Here is a 19062-nt window from a genome sequence, read left to right as displayed (position 1 = left end):
AATTAATAATTATAATTAATGATTTTTAAAAATAAAAGTTCGATTTAAAACTGAAATCTTATTTAAAAAGTTAAATGAATGAGGAGGGCAAATTTGATAATATAATATATATATATATTTGAATATCTGGATAATAAATATTTTCTTTTCGTAACCAAAAAATTTCCCCCAACATGTAGAAAATAATATTTGGGGATGTAAATAGATCGAGTTGAGTTGAATCTACTATAATTCAAATTTATTTTAATTATGATTGAACTTAAAAATTTATGTTTGAACAATATTTAATTTCATAAAAATGAATTAAGCTCAAATAATTTAATATTTTGAATATATTTTTTTTTTTTTTTACTAATCAGATCAAGTGCAAAACGAGCTTAAAAATTTACAAACACGAATTAATTGTTAATTTTTTCTATTTTTGTAAACGAGTAGGAAGCTAAGCTTATATATATTTATGTTTTCAATCAGTTCTATTGGTAAATGTACTAAAATGGCCTTTTGTATTATAGACTATAATTTTATATATTCTTTTTTAATTTTCTAAAATATTTTTATGGTCTAATGTGGCTTATGGATTACTAATTTTATCCACTCTTAATTTTTTTTTTATATTTGTGCATATATTCTTGTTTAAATTTTAGTAAGAATAAAATAATAATTCCATCCATTATCGAGATCTGAGAGATTACATTACTTTCTATTTGTTAAAAGTATTCATAATTTTTTAAATATGACGGCATCTTTATAGTTATTAGAAACCTCATTGAATGTAAATAATTTATTTTTTATAATTAAATAATTTAAAGGAGAGAAAAAAAGAAAAGAAAAAAAAAATAAATAGACCCCACAGAATCATAGTCCAAAAGATATTTTCTCTTTGATTGCATGTGGACTCTCAGTAATCGCCAAATGCATGATGGATTTCTTTGACCTCTTGAAAAGCGTCCTTTTCCCTGTCCACGACTCTTGCTTTTTAATTACCAACTAATACATTTTTCACAAGGGAATATGTAGATCTATTAACCATTTCATGCGATATTGACGTGCGTTTCCTACTCATTGCAAACGAGGAGTTTAAATAATTTATAAATTTTAGAGTAAATTATAATAATTTCTCGTAATTTTTTTATAATTATGAATACTCTTTTGTTGTTTGAAATATTACTAATACCTTCTGATTTTAACAGTTATCTAATAATTAAAACAATTCGTTAGGTTATCAATTATTTTCTATGGTGAACTAATCAAAATGCCTTGTGGATTAAAAACTATAATTTTATTTACTTTTTAAATTTTTTAATTCTTCTAGAATAAGTGAATATTTTTTTTATAACTTTTAAAATTTTTTCATCCACCCTATTTTTATAAGTTTTTAATTTTTTAAAAAAAATATAAAAAAATACAGTAAGGACAAAGTTGCAATTTCATACCTCCATTCAAAGTTTACATAATTTCTTCAAACATCAGGTGGTATTTATAATTTTTTAAACAATGAGAGAGTATTCGTAATTATGACAAACATCAAAGGAGGATATTTATAATTTATCCTTTTTTTTTTTTCTTTCTATTAGATGCTTTTTCAAGGACAAATATAGGAGGCTCATGAAGTTATAGGGGATATTATTTCGTGCAACGAAACACCAATCATATCTCAAAACACATCATTTAGTATCGTCTGTGCGAATGAAACTATCTATCTATCTCAAACTCTTCAATTGTCTACAGAAAAAGCAGTAATGCTACCCCGTAACCCACATCAATTATAAAATATAAATCGACACGAAAACAATCATAACATAATAGTCATGCATAACTTTAGTCTAAATATGTAAAAAACAAATTTTACTATCGTGTCATTTAGTACATCTAGTTTAATATACCCCCCCCCCCCCCCAAGCCTAAATTTGGTTTCCGACATTTGAAAGCATGTGATGAGACACTATTTCTGCCGAATGTCCAGTAAAATAAAAGTATATATATATGAGTACGTAGTGGTGGAGAACAACATAGGGCCAATGGAATGTGCACTTATATTTTTATTTCGTTTCCTAACTTTTAATTCGACATTCTTAGGAAAGAAAAACTCATTTGTCAGCCAAGTTTTTCCTACAAGAAAAATGTTACGGATCTATTTTACCCATTTTAGTTACATTGTGAATGTGTGTAAAGTAGATAAAAAAAAAATATTTTAAGAAAGAAAGAGTATATGATTCAGAAAAATTCTCCAATATATGTTTATAGTCGTTTAAGATTAGTGTTTATTAGAACAATTTTGTGTGAATTATAAACGTCTCAGGCAAAGGCGTCTATAAAGTACGATGGAGTTGAAATTACCATCCTATGAATTACGAAGTTAAACTTGCAATATTTACAGTAAAATGTTATAAAATTTACCACCCTGGATATAATATTGGACAAGCTGCACACTCCAACCAAAAACATCATTTGTCATTTAGAAATGAAGACGATTATATAATTATTATAACTTCTCGTACACAATTAAGGATTTTATTGCTTTTTCTTATGCTTTTCATGAAAAGAATAAGGTGCATTCGATCACTTAATAATGTAATTTTTTATTTTATTTTGCTTAGTGTTATTTTTATAGGAAAAGGAGGAGATTTCATTGGCATTTAATTTGACGATGGAGTAGTTGAAGTGGAAGCATGATCTGGAGGGCTCAATTTTCTTAAAGGAGTGTTTGCAAATATGTTTGCTTTTAGTGAAGTAAATTAGAAATTGTAGAAGAATGAAAAGTGGATAATATTTGTAAAAAAATTTAAAAGCAGATAAAAATTAAATTCCATAGTGTTTGGAGAAAAATTATTTCTGAAATAAGTTAAAATGATGAAATATTGTTTTATCCTTGTGTGTTAAAAATATACTATTTTTTTTAATTATTAGTTCACTCTTTTATCACTGATAATTATTTTTTCATAAAAAATAGTAATTTTATTTCGATTAGTATTTCATATTTATATTTTTAAAAATATTAAAAAAATTTATATTTAATTTAATAATGCTCCCACTAAGTAATATAATTGTTGATTCATACACAATAACTAAAGTTGTATGATTGTCAAAAAACATTATTTTAGTAATTAATCAAATAATAATATGTGAGAAAATAATATAATTAGATAAAGCACATAAAATATAAAAAATTTAAAATATAAATATGTAAAAGTGTAAATTTAATTATTGTTAAAATTTAAATTATTTAAAAAATTTTGATATAAACTTTAACTATATAATTTTAAAAATAAATTATGAACGATAAAGTTGAATTAAAATTATTATAATAAGGGTAAACTAATAAAAAATTAAGTTAAATTTATTTACAAAAAAGCCAAATTAAATTAAACTGCTTCTAATTTTTACTTAAAAATGCATTTTGTAGCCGTTTCAAAAGCAGAAACTGGCATCCCAAATCTCGCAATCTAAACAAACTTCTAAATTAACAAAGTACATGATGCATGTGCAAGCATGTAGCCCAATTCAATTAAATTCAATTCTATAATAATAAAATGGTATACATATATATATATATATGTGTGTGTGTGTGTGTGTGTGTGAGTACTATATATTTCAGGCAAAGCATACTTCTCTTGACCTCAATTATTCTACATGTCGAATGTCTTAATTGCCAAAATTATTAATTATATATATAAATATATTCTTGATTGCATGTTAATCTTCGATTTGGAATCAACTGATTCCATCTTATCCGCTAATCACGCATGAGTCATTGAATCACCAACAATAAATGTTTGGGCTAATTGTTGATTAATTACTTCCATATTTAAAACTGAGTCGTGTCCAGTTTTGACAATTATCCATGACGATGATGCTTAGATTCTTGTAAGATTTTGTTTGAATAATTAGATTGAATTTTTAGAATTTTATGTTATGATCCGAATGTATTGCAATTGGGGAGTTTTGGTTAATTTAAATTGTGTTATATGTTAAACGATCACGTTATTTAAAAATTTAAGTAATTAAAAAGAAAAATTATTTAATATTAATAATAATTAACATGGCCTTCTCGTATGACTCTACATGTGAAGTATTTCTTTCAGAATAAATTTTATGTCACTAACATGGACAAGCCTTCCCTAAAAATAAAAAACATGTTAATTTGTAGTCCCTTCAACCTTTTCCACTTCTGTGATTTCATTAATTGATTTTCCCCGTTTAGACGGAAATGATTAAAGAAAGCATCTCGCACGTGGGATGCGCCAAGAATGTCTCGATTGGCTCACCAAGGTTGTCTGCGTGTGGATAAGAATATGTAAGTGAATCGACTTTCTACATGTTCACTGACATGTTATTTCATTATTAACATTAAAAAAAATTATTTTTTTATAAATAAATATAAATTAAAACATGACACATAAAATGAAAAAATATAAATTTTAATCAGGGATCCAATTATTAGTCAATTTTTGTTTGGGATTTAGTACAAAAATTTGGATGTCAACGTAAGCTCTCACCTTACAAAGAACATACCAAGCATTAAAATTTTTTGTGTAAAAGATCCGTAAGGCATCGGCTTGCCCATATTTCTTGTTCCTGCCATAAACACGGCCATGTTTGGCTTTGTTAGTGTCTTCTTTGTTTGCCTTAAATTTCTTCCTGCAAAAACTTTCTTATTAATAAAAATTATACGATAATAAAATTAAAATTACTATCACTTAATATATATTTTTAATGTCCACTTAAATTAATATTATATTTTAGTAGTGTGATGGAATAAATTTGTATTTCATCTACCAAGTTGCAAAACACTTTGTCGTCAAACTCTGAAAATACCCCAAATTCCAAACAAGTGCCAGATTTCCTCTAATTCTGAGTTTTCCTTCCAAATCTGATTTAGGCTGGTTTCTGATTTTTGGCGAGGGTGAGAATGAATCAATCAATAAATGAATGATTTTGGCTGTCTTTTCATTAAATAAAGGGATACTTATATTACCTCAATTTTCTATAATTTAAAATATTATATATAATACCCATAACATTTATTTTTATTTAATAAATAGATACTTTTGTTAGTTAAAATTCAATCAATTTGCTAATATTAATAAAAAAAATGAATGAAAATCTGTATTTACTCTCCATTGATTTATTAACTTTCTGCAGGCTAAGCAAATCTTTCTAGCCAAACTATGGGTAAATATACCTCCTCACATGCATTAGTACAATGAGTCAATATAAAATAAAAATAAAATTTTATCAAATTGTTTTGATAATGTTAGTGAATCTGCATTTTTTTATAAACAGAGGGATCTATTTGTAAATCAGAGGTATTAGATGTAATTTTTCAAATTACATGGTGTTTATGTTTAATTACACCAAACCTCAAGAGAAAATAGTGTATCTCTTACATAAATTAAACTCAACCATATATATATATATATATATATATATATATAATTAAATTTCACCATTAATATTGATTGTGGCATTATTTACTGACGGCTAGCTTAAAGATATTAAATTTCACCGCATACACATAAGAGTGTAAACGAGTCGAGCTCAAGCTGATTTTTTTTTCTTCTTATTATTATTATTAGATTAAATCATGGGAATAATCAAATTTTTATATAAATTTATAAGTAATAAAATAGATTGCATAATGTATAGTATATAATATAGTATATTATAAATATACCAAAATATAGTATGAAATTTTAATTTATTGTTATAAATATAAACTATTGATTAGTTTAGTAGTAAATATAATTTATGAAATATACCAAAAAAAATAATCATACTGAACAATTTAAAATTTTAGAAAAATATCTATTATCTAGAATAATGCAATCGTAATACATAAAAATATTTTATAGTTGAGATCAATATATGTTCACAATCTACGATAAATTTATATATTTATAAATATTAGTATTACATTGATGTAACTATCATCATACATTTTTGAATTACATGGCTTAATCGGGCCATCAAAATTCAGATCAAACCGTTAGATATGATCAAACTTACAAAAAAATATATTTGATAAAGTTTTAGAGTTATTGGAGATACGGATGTCGAGATATCATACTCGAAACATAAGAATAATCATTCAAGTCGGTGTATCGTTGAATTAGGCCATATGATTTTAAATCATACCGTCCGATATGATCTAATGGACATAATTTTATATATATTTAAATTTGGTATGAATTGGGTGCCCAAATTTTAAGATATCGTAATTGTTGATTAAATTTTTTGATCTCATTATATATAATTAAATAATAATAAAAATAATTAAAATTGTTCAATCATCACTATTGTTATTATTATCATTTTTTTTAGATTAATTAATAGGAATCACTAAATTTCGACATAAATTTATAAGTAACAAAACACATTGCATAATGCATAGTATGTATCTTGATATAAATATAAAATTTAGAAATAGATAAAAAAATTATAAGTAAATTAGTTTTCAATTTTTTTAAAAAAAAAGTATAATACAATACAAATATATATATTAAAATATAACATAGAGTTTATATATATCATATTAAATAATAATTTTAATTACAAAAAATATTATTTTTGTATAAAGACTAAATGTACGAAAAAACAACTTTTATGAGTCGGCCCATTTATAGCACGCGATTAATGTTAGGTGGGCCTGTATCTCTTGCTTCGGTAAATAATTGATGGAAACTTGATCGGATATGATTATTCGAATAAGGAAATTAATTATGGATTTTGGTTCGATTACGACAAGCTCTCATGATGGGCAATCTCATTTTTGCGTTGAAAGGTAGTTGGGATAATTGACTACAAGTTGTCGACGAACTATATTACAGAAAATATTTATACAAATTAGATTTCCACGAATTAAATTAATCAGAGCAAGTGTATTAATATTTGTTTTTTTTTAAATTGCACATTAGTCACATAATAAGTATATACAATTATTATATAATTAATTCAAATTCGAATAAACCCAATTTAAATTAGAAATTGTAGATTCACACATTTATTTTTCCCATCAAGTTTCTAATAAAAATTCATAGAAAGACTAAAATGAAATTTTTTATAAGTTGTGGGATTATTTTTTAAAAATTGCATAACTAAAAATATACTTGGACTAAAATTATGATACCAAAAATACAAGTAGACGCAGTGTGAAGAGTGGATGTGCATCTTGCCCAACCCCTTTGAAATACTGATACTGTCACTAAAGTGTTTAGTTTAAATATTACATGTAGCATTGCTGACAACATATGTTACAATCCTCATCTCCATCCAACCCCGTAGAAAAGGAGATGGTGGAACGTGTTGGTATGTTCTTCTGTTGTCTTCCTCTTCTTCTTCTTCTTCTCTTTTACATCCTATGGAGAAGCTTGGGTTGGAGGAGGAACAGATGTTACATATTGGACTACGAGTGCTACATGCCGACTGACGACAGAAAGCTCACCACGAAATTTTCCGGCGAAGTCATTATGAGAAACAAGCTTCTCGGGCTCCACGAGTACAAGTTCCTCTTGAAAGCCATTGTCAACTCAGGCATCGGCGAGGAAACGTACGCCCCAAAGATGGTGTTCGACGGCCGTGAGGAATCCGCCACGCTCGACGATGGGCGCTTGGAAATGGACGAATTCTTCCTTGCAAGCATTGACAAGCTGTTCAAGAGAACAGGCATCCCTCCTTCAGAGATCGACGTCCTAGTGGTAAATATATCGATGCTTTCCACTATCCCTTCTTTGTCCGCCAGGGTTATCAATATCTACAAGATGAGGGAAGACGTCAAGGTCTACAACCTTTCCGGGATGGGGTGCAGCGCGAGCTTAATATCGATCCACATCGTCCAGAACATATGCAAGACTCGAGGAAACGTGCAAGCCCTTGTGGTAACATCGGAGTCTTTGAGTCAAAACTGGTACACGGGCAACGAAAGGTCGATGATTCTCTCCAATTGCCTGTTTAGAACAGGAGGCTGCACCATGATCCTGACGAATAAAGATTCCTTGAAAAACAAAGCCATGTTCAAGCTAAAATGCCTAGTGAGAACTCACCATGGTTGGAAGGACGAGTCTTATGGTTGTTGCCTACAAAAAGAGGATGAAAAAGGGCTAGTCGGGTTCCACCTCGGCAAGAACCTTCCCAAGGCCGCCACTAGTGCGTTTGTCGATAACTTGAAGGAAATAGCCCCAAAGATCCTGCCCGTCCATGAGCTCCTCCGCTTCACCTTGCTAAAATTTGCTCCAGAACTACATCACAAATGGAGCAAAACGGCGGCTGGCACCTCTGCCAGTCCCCTAGTCGACTTCAGGACAGGAGTGGATCATTTCTGCCTTCACACGGGCGGCAAGGCAGTGATCGATGCAGTAGCACAGAACCTGAGCTTGAGTGAGTATGATGTGGAGCCGGCACGCATGACATTGCATCGTTTCGGGAACACGTCGGCTAGTAGCATGTGGTACGTGTTAGCGTATATGGAGTCCAAGAAAAGGCTTAAGAAAGGGGACAGGGTTTTCATGATCAGCTTCGGGGCAGGATTTAAGTGCAACAGCTGCTTGTGGGAGGTGGTGAGGGATTTAGAAGGCAACAATGTCTGGAAAAACTTCATTGATAGCTATCCGCCCAAGAACTCAGCAAATCCTTTCATGGAGGAGTATGGATGGCTTCACAAAGAAGACAGAATCCCAGATGAATATGAAATCCCAAATTAACTAACTTTTGGGACCGACGGGCCAATTTGCTGCTTCATTTTCTGCTCAAGAAATTGTTTTACTGTGTGTTTTTTATATTTTCTTTGTATTTTGAGTGAGATTCATAGGTCTAACTGTTGATCCATGCACGTGGTTCATGCCATATTAAAGGTCGAATGTAATACTTCTTAGACGTGAAATTCGAACCGTGTATAATCTAAGATGTTCACAACGAAAAGTCATATAGATTGTCACTGAATCGTTGGGGCAACCACCAACTGCAAGTCGTTTCATCTTTGTGCAAAAAGCAGAAGAAATTGATGAAAAAAATTATTCTTTTTCGTTTGAAATAGCTCCATTTTGAGATTTTTCATAGTCATTCTCTATAATTTTCCACACATCTTGAGAGCCAAGTACTGCTTTCATTTATATGCACCATGTTTTATAATTTTCTTTTATGAGTTGAAGAAATTGAAAAGGACGTGACCCATTATTGTCATTTTTTGAAGTGGCAATAATAGTACTTTGTTAGAAAAGAAGAGAAGATAATAATAGAAGACAACTTCTAAGATAAATTTCTATGAAATTTCTTATTTTACAAAATGTTGACTACAAGTATGTATAGATGCATAAAACAACTTTCAAACTACCCTAATATTATGTTGGTCTCATAGTTTTGCGTCGATATTTAATTTGGTCTAGTACGATGATATCAAAACATTTTAACAATGAATATTGACCACTTTTTTTGGAAATTTGAAATTATTATCAACAACACCCGCAGCCTCAGAAAACATGTGCGAGAAGTATTTTTCCAAATCTTCGGGGGTATATCTGATGAATGACTCGACCGTACAATCCTTGGCATGTTTACCTCTGTGTTTCTGGTGAAAGACCAGATAACTGGAGAGGATCCTTTTGGATACTGACGCCTTAACGGATTCTCGGATTTTCGGGTCGGGTATGACCCAAGAACACTGCTTCTTGTAGGCCTCCTGGAAACTTGAGTTAAATTTCTTAAAGCATTCTTTCACTTCCTTTGGTGAAATCTCCCCCGTTGGATTCTCAGGCAATGAGGAGAGGATCTTACTCCATCCTAACTTCTCGTATTTGGCTAAGTATCGTTTAACCTTTGACTCGTGCTTTCGGATCCAGTTGGATCCTATCAGGAGCCCAAGATTGGAGTTTTGGACCTTGTAGACAACGTAGTTCAGGTTGTTGGCCAAGAACAAGTACGGCAATGCGGCGTTGTTGTATTGCGCCGCCTTGCTGTCTAAGTTGCTGAACAGGACTAGAATCAACCATGCTAGGCGGCGGCTAATCGGTGTTGCAGACGGGTCCTCTTCGCTGACGGCGGTCAGGCTGGAGAATTGAGGTTCTGGTAGAGGAGTTTGCGGGTTCACCGGCCCATCCTTTACAATGTTGGAAATGTGGACGCTGTAATCACTGAGGAAAACAAGGTAATTCATGACGTAGCGAGTCAGGGGGTGGACGCCGCCTGCCACCGGCGATTTTGAGGAGTCCTTCTGAATCGCCGCCTCGAATTGGCCCAGTATAGTTCTCACAGCTTCACCCATCTTTGCCTGCGCCGCCGTTGCCTGCGCCCTGACTGACGTGAAAAACTTGCTAGCAAATAGGGATTCAATCTCCGGCGAAAGGTCAGAGACTGCCTCATAAATATCCAGGGCGATGAACATCTTCTCTGGCGAGAGTAACTTCTTGCATTTGGCTACATTTTCAGGGAAACTGAACAGGTTCCAGGCAGCATCGCAAGAGATATCAAGAAAACACGACTCGGCCACCTTCTCCGAGAAGACGATTTCGCAAAGAATTTTCTCTCCCTGTAAAAGAGTTTTCACCGCAAACTTAACCACCCGCAACCATCTCTTGATTTTGGGTTCTAAGACCAACCATTCCATTTTCTTCATTTGAGGATGGCTTAATCTTTCAACTCCCAGATGATAAAGGCTCTCAATAACCATTGATTTCCTGATCGACTTGTAAACACGTATGCATTCCCTCCCATAACCACAGGCGATCATGCAATCCGCAATTCCCATCAAGTCAGCCATAGCCATTTCTGTAGCTCTCTCAGCGTCCAACTTGGCATTCCCACCCGGAGTTGGAGGCGGAGGCGGGGACGTACGGGGTGGACTCGTCGAGTTCACTTCTTCCTCTGAAAATTCGAAGAACTCAGAAAAGCTGGACCTGGTCCTTGAGGACCGGCTTGAGACCGATCCAGAATCAAGATTCTTTCGATTTGCAGACAAAATCATGTGAAATTCCTTCTCCAATCTCTTCATCGCGACCTTCATTAGCTTCCGAACCCTTATGAGTTCCTCAGAGGCTGCACTCTGCTTCAAATAGTAGTTGATGGCTTGTTGCAGACTTGTCGCAGCTTCGAAGAAACTCTTGGCTTCTCTTCTGTCGTCAACAAAGAGGCTCGAGAATTTCTGGAGGCCACCCATACCTAAGTCCCATTTCCTGATAATGGGTTCGGCACGAGAGATGCTTTCCTCTATCATGGTTTCCGAGAGAGCTTCCTGGTCGGCCGCGCAGGGCGGCGTGGAGGAGGAGATAGAGGGTAAAGGAGAAGAAGGGTTGCATGGTAATGTCGAATCCTTCATTTTCCTTTGCAGTAGCAGCAGAAAGATTTGGCTGGTCTGAGAATTCAGTTTGTTGAGAAGGTACAGATAAGTGGCTCTTGGTCGGATGAAAATGCAGTGATCGTTTATGGTTGAGAGTGGGAGATGTAAGAAATTGAGGGAAAGCGGGTTTGACTCACCAAATACAAAGGCTACAAAAGCGGGCACGGCTCAAGTAACTTTCAACCATCAACTACCTAATAATTTTTATGCCATGTACAAGGTTTAATTTTTTAGAAAACAATAATAATAATAATAATCAGAAATTCTCACCCAATCAAACCATGGTTAAATTAAATCTTCCTCTGTCGTCATTAAAAATATACGACATATTTTAAGTAGAATCATGAACAAGATTACTTCTAATCCTTGTATTTTTTTTTTTAATAGTATACAATTTATCATATCATTCAAATTAAAAAACTACTTCAATTACCCCAACTTAGCAAATATGTTCAAATGATACAAATAAACAATAAATTATTATAGAAACAGACATACACTCATATTTATGGAATTTGAACTTACAAACTTTTAATAGTGAGGTGTCAATCTTATAAATCAAGCAAACTCTAATGGACAGTATTTTTTATTGTTAAGCTATCTTCAATCTTTTCCTTTTTTCCTGTCATTTTTGTATTCATTGTGAAACTCTCATAGGGCCTTCCCGTCGCACTTTATTGGCTGTACTGCGTATTTGCTTCATTGCCCAACAACTAGCCAAGGGAGAAGCAAAATGCTTATCAATAAAGTAATTCTGGATATAGTAATTGAAGAGCTTTTGTTAATATTGTTTGATGCTTCAAGTACCAAACACTACAAATTATCTATTTGTTATTACCATGAAAATTGACATCAAATTAACATTAGCCCAACTATGTTTGGGGTTGATTTTTGGAATGTTTTGTAAAAATAGAGAGAAAAATAGAAATATTAAATATGTGTTGAAAATAGATTGTGTCTGTTCAAATTTATTATTGAAGATAATTTAAAATAAATGTTGTAAGTCTGATCCGGTTTGAAAAAAAAAATTACTGCTCATTGTCAAATCATGTCTCTTTTATATATATATTATATATATATATACGAGTATTGTATATTTAATGTTGTTTTTTCAATGGCAAAAGTTATATTATTAGGGGTAATTTAGATTACATTTGATACACAATACAATTTGATATCTCCAACAGAACTGATTTACTTAAATCAATGGGGTGTGATAGTGAATAAACACTATTAAGCAGTTGCAGCTTACCTTCAGGAGGTGCATGTGAGATAGGGTTGTGAGAAACAGCACTAGGAGTTTCAGGGCCATAGCTCGAGATGATCTATCATCTATAGTGCTGTAGTATGAATGTATAAACTAAGCCAGCGTGCACTCACAATCATAGGGAATTCCTTCCCACAACCACCCAAACTCACCTCAATGTCTGTGTGCACACGTTGAGGCAGATAAAGGACTTACCATCAAGAAGCTCAGCCGGGCTTGAAACAGACCAAAAATGATGCAAACTAACATGATCAACCATGATCCTTCTGGCATGAGATATGATATAAAATAGATATAGTCTGTAAAACGGAATAATGGCACTTGAATTTCAAGTCTAGTCGGCACAGCTTAACTAATTGCAAGTCTACAATCATCATGACACAGTATCAGTGCCCTTCAAGATCAGAAAATATGAAGTACCAAAATTGCTTCAAGCACAAGTAAATTTAAACCTTAATGGCATACTTCCTCATAGGAAAATACATCTCCTTCTTTTTCTGCTTCTCTGTCTTTAGAGATGCCTGAAAGAACGAGAAAAACCAAAAGTTCAGAAGACTGGGGAAAGAAGGTAGAACCAAGCAACATTCCTATTGCAACAGCAATAGTACAACAATTAATTCGAGGTTAACATGTCAACCAAATAATCTAAAAGAAATGAGTTAACAAATCCGATGAGCCATATCCATTTTCCAAGAACATATACAACACTTTATAACAATTGCCAGTCATCATGATCAAAAGGGGCTAACTCAAAATGCTAATTTTAATTAATAAGAATGTGGTCTCAAGTGCTTTTAGAGCAAGAGGAAGGCTGATGCATCCCAGAAGAATGAGAAAAAGTATTCAAAGTGCAAACATAAGATGACATTTCCTAGAAAGATGGTTAAGTCTATAAATACTGGCAGTTAAGAGGCACAAGCCCACTACCCCAAATAAGGAAAACAGAAGGCTTCGTATGTTCAATAGTGATATGCTGCTTTTACTATACATGCAATTTGAGACACAGAAATAATCTAGAATTAGAAGATTGCAAACTCAGGGTCATTATAAGATCATAGGTATCCTCTTAACTTTCACAATGCGAGAAACAAGGTGGACGTATATATTCTACTAACATAATTCCGTGAAACTGCCATATGAAAGAACCCTTTCTACTTTTTTCTTTCTTTCCCACTTTTTTGTTTTAGGGTGTGCATGTGGGTGCAGGGTGGCAGGATAGGTTTCTTATAGTATTATATACCTATTTCAACAAAACACTATAGGCAAAAAAAAGTATACTCAAAACAGATCGAAACCGGCCATGAAACATAATTTCAATCACAAGAGCATCCCATTAAGTCAGTATTACATTTGCATCTCAACATTCAAATTAAACTATTAAAAATCATATCACAAGGTTTACAAAATACCATTGAGGCCGATATGACAGACAAAAAGCAAAATCAACTCAATCACTATCAAGCAATTGATTATGAGTCATTTCCGCTCTCATTATAACTCCGACATGAAAATCAATATAAAATAGCATGCTCAACATATCAAATGCAAGTTTTCAGTAGTACTCGGCAAATCAAAATTTCCAAAACACAGCAAAAATAAAGGAAGAAAATGAAACAATGGCATGACATTGCCGAAATCAGCATTCTGTTCCACCATCCAAATGAGCCCGAACCCACGTCCAAACTAACCCGTCATACCAAACTAACTCAAAAAACAAAATCTCCGAAATTGAAAAGGCTTTTATACACTTATCTAAAGAAAAACAGGAAAAAAAATTAAAAAATATCATACCTGGTGCTTCGTAAGGCGGCGGCGGATAGCACGAGTCTTCTTAGGGCGGAGATCAAGAGGCAAGTACTTCTTGTTCTTGTACGCTTCCCTGAGAGCGGCTTTTTGCTTCTGAGAAATCACGGTCAGCACCTGGGCAATGGACAGCCTAACCACCTTGATCTTGGAAAGTTTGTTCGGAGCGCCACCGGTCACCTTCGCCACCCGCAGCAGCGCTAGCTCCGCCTTCAGATCCTTCAGCTGTGCCAGCAGCTCCGTCTTGTTCTTCTGCCTCAACTCATGAACCTTAATCCTCGCTAGAAAAACAGAAACCAAACAAAACACAACTCTTCTCAGTACATGCAAAATTTAAACAAAACAATAACATCTTCTTATTAATTCACGATGAATAATTCTTCGTACCCATTTCGAGTTTCTTCTCCCTCTTTGCTTTCTGTGGGCAGGTAGGTAGTCGAATTGGCGGATGAGCAAAGTGAAGAGCTGCTGGAATGAGAAAACCCTAATGTACTTATTGATCCTCTGTTTGGGCTACAGATGAATCAGCAAAGCCCAATTCCAAATTTCAAATGGAGCCCATCCGTACTAGAAAATAATAATAATAATAATTTGTGAATTATATTGTTTAATATTTCAAAATTTAAATCATAAGTTAATTGATATAATGTTTGAAGTCTTAGTAAATAATTTTTCCTTTTAGCATTATTTTTCAATATTTCAAAAGATATAAATATAACCAAATATTAGTAACAAAATATACGTAATGTTAGTGCTTTGTCACTATGATACGTAATTGTTTATAATAACAAGTTTATATGTACAATAATTTATCACTAATTATTATCGGACACTATTTTTACGTAATAATTATTACTATTAAGACTGAAAATTAATAAATAAAGATTATTGTTAAATTATGCATCTAATTACTGAATATTAATCGTTACTGAATACTGTATGCATATCATATAAATCGTTACTTATGTACAAAAGTGTCATAATACTTTTGAAAAGCTCTAATTGGTTTTTTCTGGAAATAGCTAATGATACTCTATTAATGTTGGATTTTTTAATTAAATTTAAATCTATTGTAAATTTTTGGATAATGAAATTTGGTTCTTGGCTCAAAATGTTCATAAAATATTCAATAAAAATGATTTGAAGGAGAAATCTGGCAGTTTCTTAGGGCCGTTTGAGTAATTTCGCCTTAATTATCATCATCCTCTTAATTATTATCGCCCTTGTTATATACGCGTTATAATTATATATATGTTTAATGACGTGAAAATCTTGCCATATGATACGAGAAATTTTAGTCAAATCAGATTTGATCGAATCAAAATTAATTACAAAGTAAATGTAATATACTTTTAATATAATTGATTATTTTTTTCTAAAGTATACTTAAATTATATGATAAGTGTATTGTATTAGTCATATAATTGATTCAAATTCAATTTAACCCAATTTGGATTATAATTTCCTCCGTACCAGAAATCGAATAGCTACTGAACAGGTGAAATTCTAATTCGGATCGAGTTCGGTAAGATCTTAACCAATTATATGAAAAATATAGTACACTTGTCGTGTTGCAAGTAGAGGAAAGTAACCATGAAAGAAAAGAAACGAGAGTTCATGTTTCGTGATGGGAAAAATTCTAACTTCACTCAAATCGTGCTAACTAATAAAAGTGCAAGACATAAAAATGTATGTTGAAGTGCCCGTTCGCTTGTGTATTCACTTAATGCTCCTGGGTTCCTTCAGGTAGAGCAGAGAAAGAACCTGAACTTCCATACTTGACCTGCCATATTTGTAACAGCATACCGTCGAAAAAAAATAAAAAATCACATAATAAATGTACCGCACTTATTATATGATTGAAAATTAGTTGAACTGAATCTAATTTGCTTAAGCAAACATCCAATTTCCAACTGTGAACCGTAAACATCCAATTTCCAACTTCCCAAGATTCTCATACAAACTTCCAATTCACAAGAAGCACACAGTAAACATTAACCATATACATATAGTGTTGAGGAAATTCCACCAGACAAACTAATAAGCAAGGTATACAGTAATCTGCAGCAGTGTCTCCACTCCATCGGTCTCGTGCTGGTTCGTCCCTCGGAAGGTCTTAACAGTGGCAAACCCCTTAGCGTTCACATACTTCCCCGTCCCCCCCATTATGGCCAAGTGCGACTCCGAAACCGCCGTCCGGTGAACCCCAAAGAAGCTCAAACTATCAGCGTAACTCCCACTCGTAAACATCACAGTGAATGCCATAGTCTGGCTCGTCCCGTCTTCTGAACTCGATATGTAGAAACCCTGCGCCTTCCCCACCAGCCCCGATCCCAGTTCGTGTCCTTCCGTCAACTCGTCGTCGAAAACAGTCATCGTGCCGAACATGAGCTTCTGGAGGGTGGTGCCTGACGGGAACTGCGAGCTATCGAGGACGGGGAATCCGGGCATCCCTCCAATAATGTTGTTCCCGTTGTTGTTCTGCGCGAAGCTCGATGTAAATCCGCTGAGGCCCGTCAAGAAGGGGATGTTGTTGTTGTTCACGATTCCGCCGTTGGCGTTGTTCGTGGGGATTCCGTTGTTCACGGGCAGGACGGCGCCGTTGGGCTTGGCGAAGGGCACTTGCCCGCCGATAGCCGGATTTGCCACAATGCCTGTCACCGCAATGGCCGAGGGGCGGCTGCCACCGAGTATGTCGTGCATGAAGAAGGTGAGAGAGTGATCATCCGGGTTTGTTACGACGGTGGCAGCACCACCAGGATTGGCGGGAGTGATGGGTGCACCGCCAGGTGTGGTGGTGGTGGTGGTGGCACCAGGAACCACGGCAGGGGCGGCGGCGTCTGCCTCCTCATCGAGAATTCGAGCGGAAGTGGCAGATGAGATTATGAGGGCAAGAATGAGGAGGGATGCTATGGCCTTGAGATGAGACGCCATGATTAATTGTCTGTAAGAAGAAATTGTTATTGTTTGTTTATGGTATTTGATCTGATGAACTGAGATATCAGGAAAGTGTTGAGGGGGAATTATATAGACAGCAATCAAGGAAGAGTGGAGCATCTGTGGAGTTGATAGATGGATTAGGTGCATGCATTTCCAGTGGTTTGGGTGTAAATGTAATGCTGCACTATTCACAACTAAACCAATGATTTATTAATTGAAAAAGTTAATCATGTTATGATTATATTATCAAACAGTTCTTTCATTTTTTTAAATTTTAGTTGACATGTTTAATTGAATTACGTGTTAATTTATTCTGTTAACTATATATCTATTAACGATGAAGATCTTCTATCACACGTCTTATCTTACAATCACGTATATATTACAAGTGAATTTACCTTTTAGTTATGACTAAATTTTATTTATTGATGAGAATCATAGTTGACTAGTCTGCAATTATCAATCTTTTTATCCTAATAAATAGAGTTTTATTTATCAAAGTTACTAGCTAGATTTGGAAATTCTGGCTGCAGCCCACTGGTATTCATTCTACTCAAAAACCATTGTAAACTCATTTTAGTGATACCTCTCTCCGATGACCTTCACCCAGAATCAGCTTGAGGATCTCGGAGATAGAATTTTATTTATTAAGTGTTTATTTACTAAGTTTATATTGAGTAGAATTTTATTCACTAATCTAGTTCTATTAGAATTCGTTGTTGTAAGTTTATAAATACATGGGTTAAACTTATTATTGTTAACCTGTGGTCATTGAATGAATATATTCTCTAGGAAATATCTTTAATTTAACACTGTTAGTTCTAACTAGTACTTGTCCTATATGGCACTGGAGCTAAATTTTGATCAATCAGCTTCGTGGCCAATTAAATTTTTTCAATCGTCCCGACTTACTCATGTTGATCAGTGATCGTGACGCAGTACAATCTTCTCCAGTATATTAAAAAATATTTATAAGCTATTTATATCATTCTTCCAATTTATAAAATATTAATTTTGTGTATTTGTATGTAAGTATACATAAAATGTACAGATATGTATAAAATATATTCTATATAAGGGTGTATAAAAATATAATATATATATAAATTTAAACTGACAGAATACGGGTCAAGTCAGGTCCGACCGGGTCGAAAACCCTAAGGGTCGAGACCTGTCCCGTGATGCAATTATGGCTTCAAAGTTTGGGACGGGTTCGTGGTCTAGTCTATCCCATACCCATTGTCATTCCTATTATGAGTTTGAGTATATGTTCCTAGCATTAGTAATTCACACGTCTAATCCGAAACGTTCCATTGATGGGTATATGCGGCCGTTGATCAAGGAGTGTGGCATGCGCATATCCAAATGCACAACCCATCAACGAATGAATCGTTTATGATGCATGCGCCATTCATGTGAACCGTGAATAACATCCCCGCCTATCGTCCGAGTGGAGTACCACATGTGCTATAAGTTTTCCGGCCTAGACGACTGATGCACGGGCAAATATTGCATATTAACCCAGGAATTTGTAGATACTCCTTCAATTACTACAAACAATCAAGCATACAATCTGCATAATCCACGTGGTATCTTACTTTGTGTTAATCTTTCTTCAGCGATACATGAGACTGAAACATCCTAAGCACGAAAGGTGGCGTCCGACAACAACGAAAATGAAGAAACTAGTTTCAATGACTATGAACCTATAGGGAGGGTGAAAGACAAA

General features: G+C 33.8%; 4 protein-coding genes across 4 annotated transcripts; 1 reads left to right on the top strand and 3 right to left on the bottom strand.

Moving 5' to 3' along the window:
* LOC105170671 (3-ketoacyl-CoA synthase 12-like) lies at positions 7213-8976 on the top strand. The gene has a single exon (XM_011091538.2). It carries the CDS (start codon positions 7248-7250, stop codon positions 8694-8696), a length of 1449 nt encoding a protein of 482 aa, XP_011089840.1. The 5' UTR covers positions 7213-7247; the 3' UTR covers positions 8697-8976.
* On the bottom strand, positions 9398-11302 carry LOC105170860 (exocyst complex component EXO70A1). The gene has a single exon (XM_011091781.1). It carries the CDS (start codon positions 11300-11302, stop codon positions 9398-9400), a length of 1905 nt encoding a protein of 634 aa, XP_011090083.1.
* LOC105170670 (60S ribosomal protein L35-like) lies at positions 12839-14906 on the bottom strand. The gene is made up of 3 exons (XM_011091537.2): positions 14781-14906; positions 14382-14674; positions 12839-13111 (listed from the first exon to the last, which is right to left on the bottom strand). Exons 1-3 carry the CDS (start codon positions 14782-14784, stop codon positions 13037-13039), a joined length of 372 nt encoding a protein of 123 aa, XP_011089839.1. The 5' UTR covers positions 14785-14906; the 3' UTR covers positions 12839-13036.
* Positions 16279-17401, bottom strand: LOC105170669 (dirigent protein 10). The gene has a single exon (XM_011091536.2). It carries the CDS (start codon positions 17325-17327, stop codon positions 16431-16433), a length of 897 nt encoding a protein of 298 aa, XP_011089838.2. The 5' UTR covers positions 17328-17401; the 3' UTR covers positions 16279-16430.

The sequence above is a fragment of the Sesamum indicum genome, linkage group LG9, assembly GCF_000512975.1.
Source record: "Sesamum indicum cultivar Zhongzhi No. 13 linkage group LG9, S_indicum_v1.0, whole genome shotgun sequence".
In the NCBI taxonomy this organism is placed as follows: domain Eukaryota; kingdom Viridiplantae; phylum Streptophyta; class Magnoliopsida; order Lamiales; family Pedaliaceae; genus Sesamum; species Sesamum indicum.
Note: the sequence above shows the minus strand (reverse complement) of the source record. Positions and strands in the feature narration are given on the sequence as shown.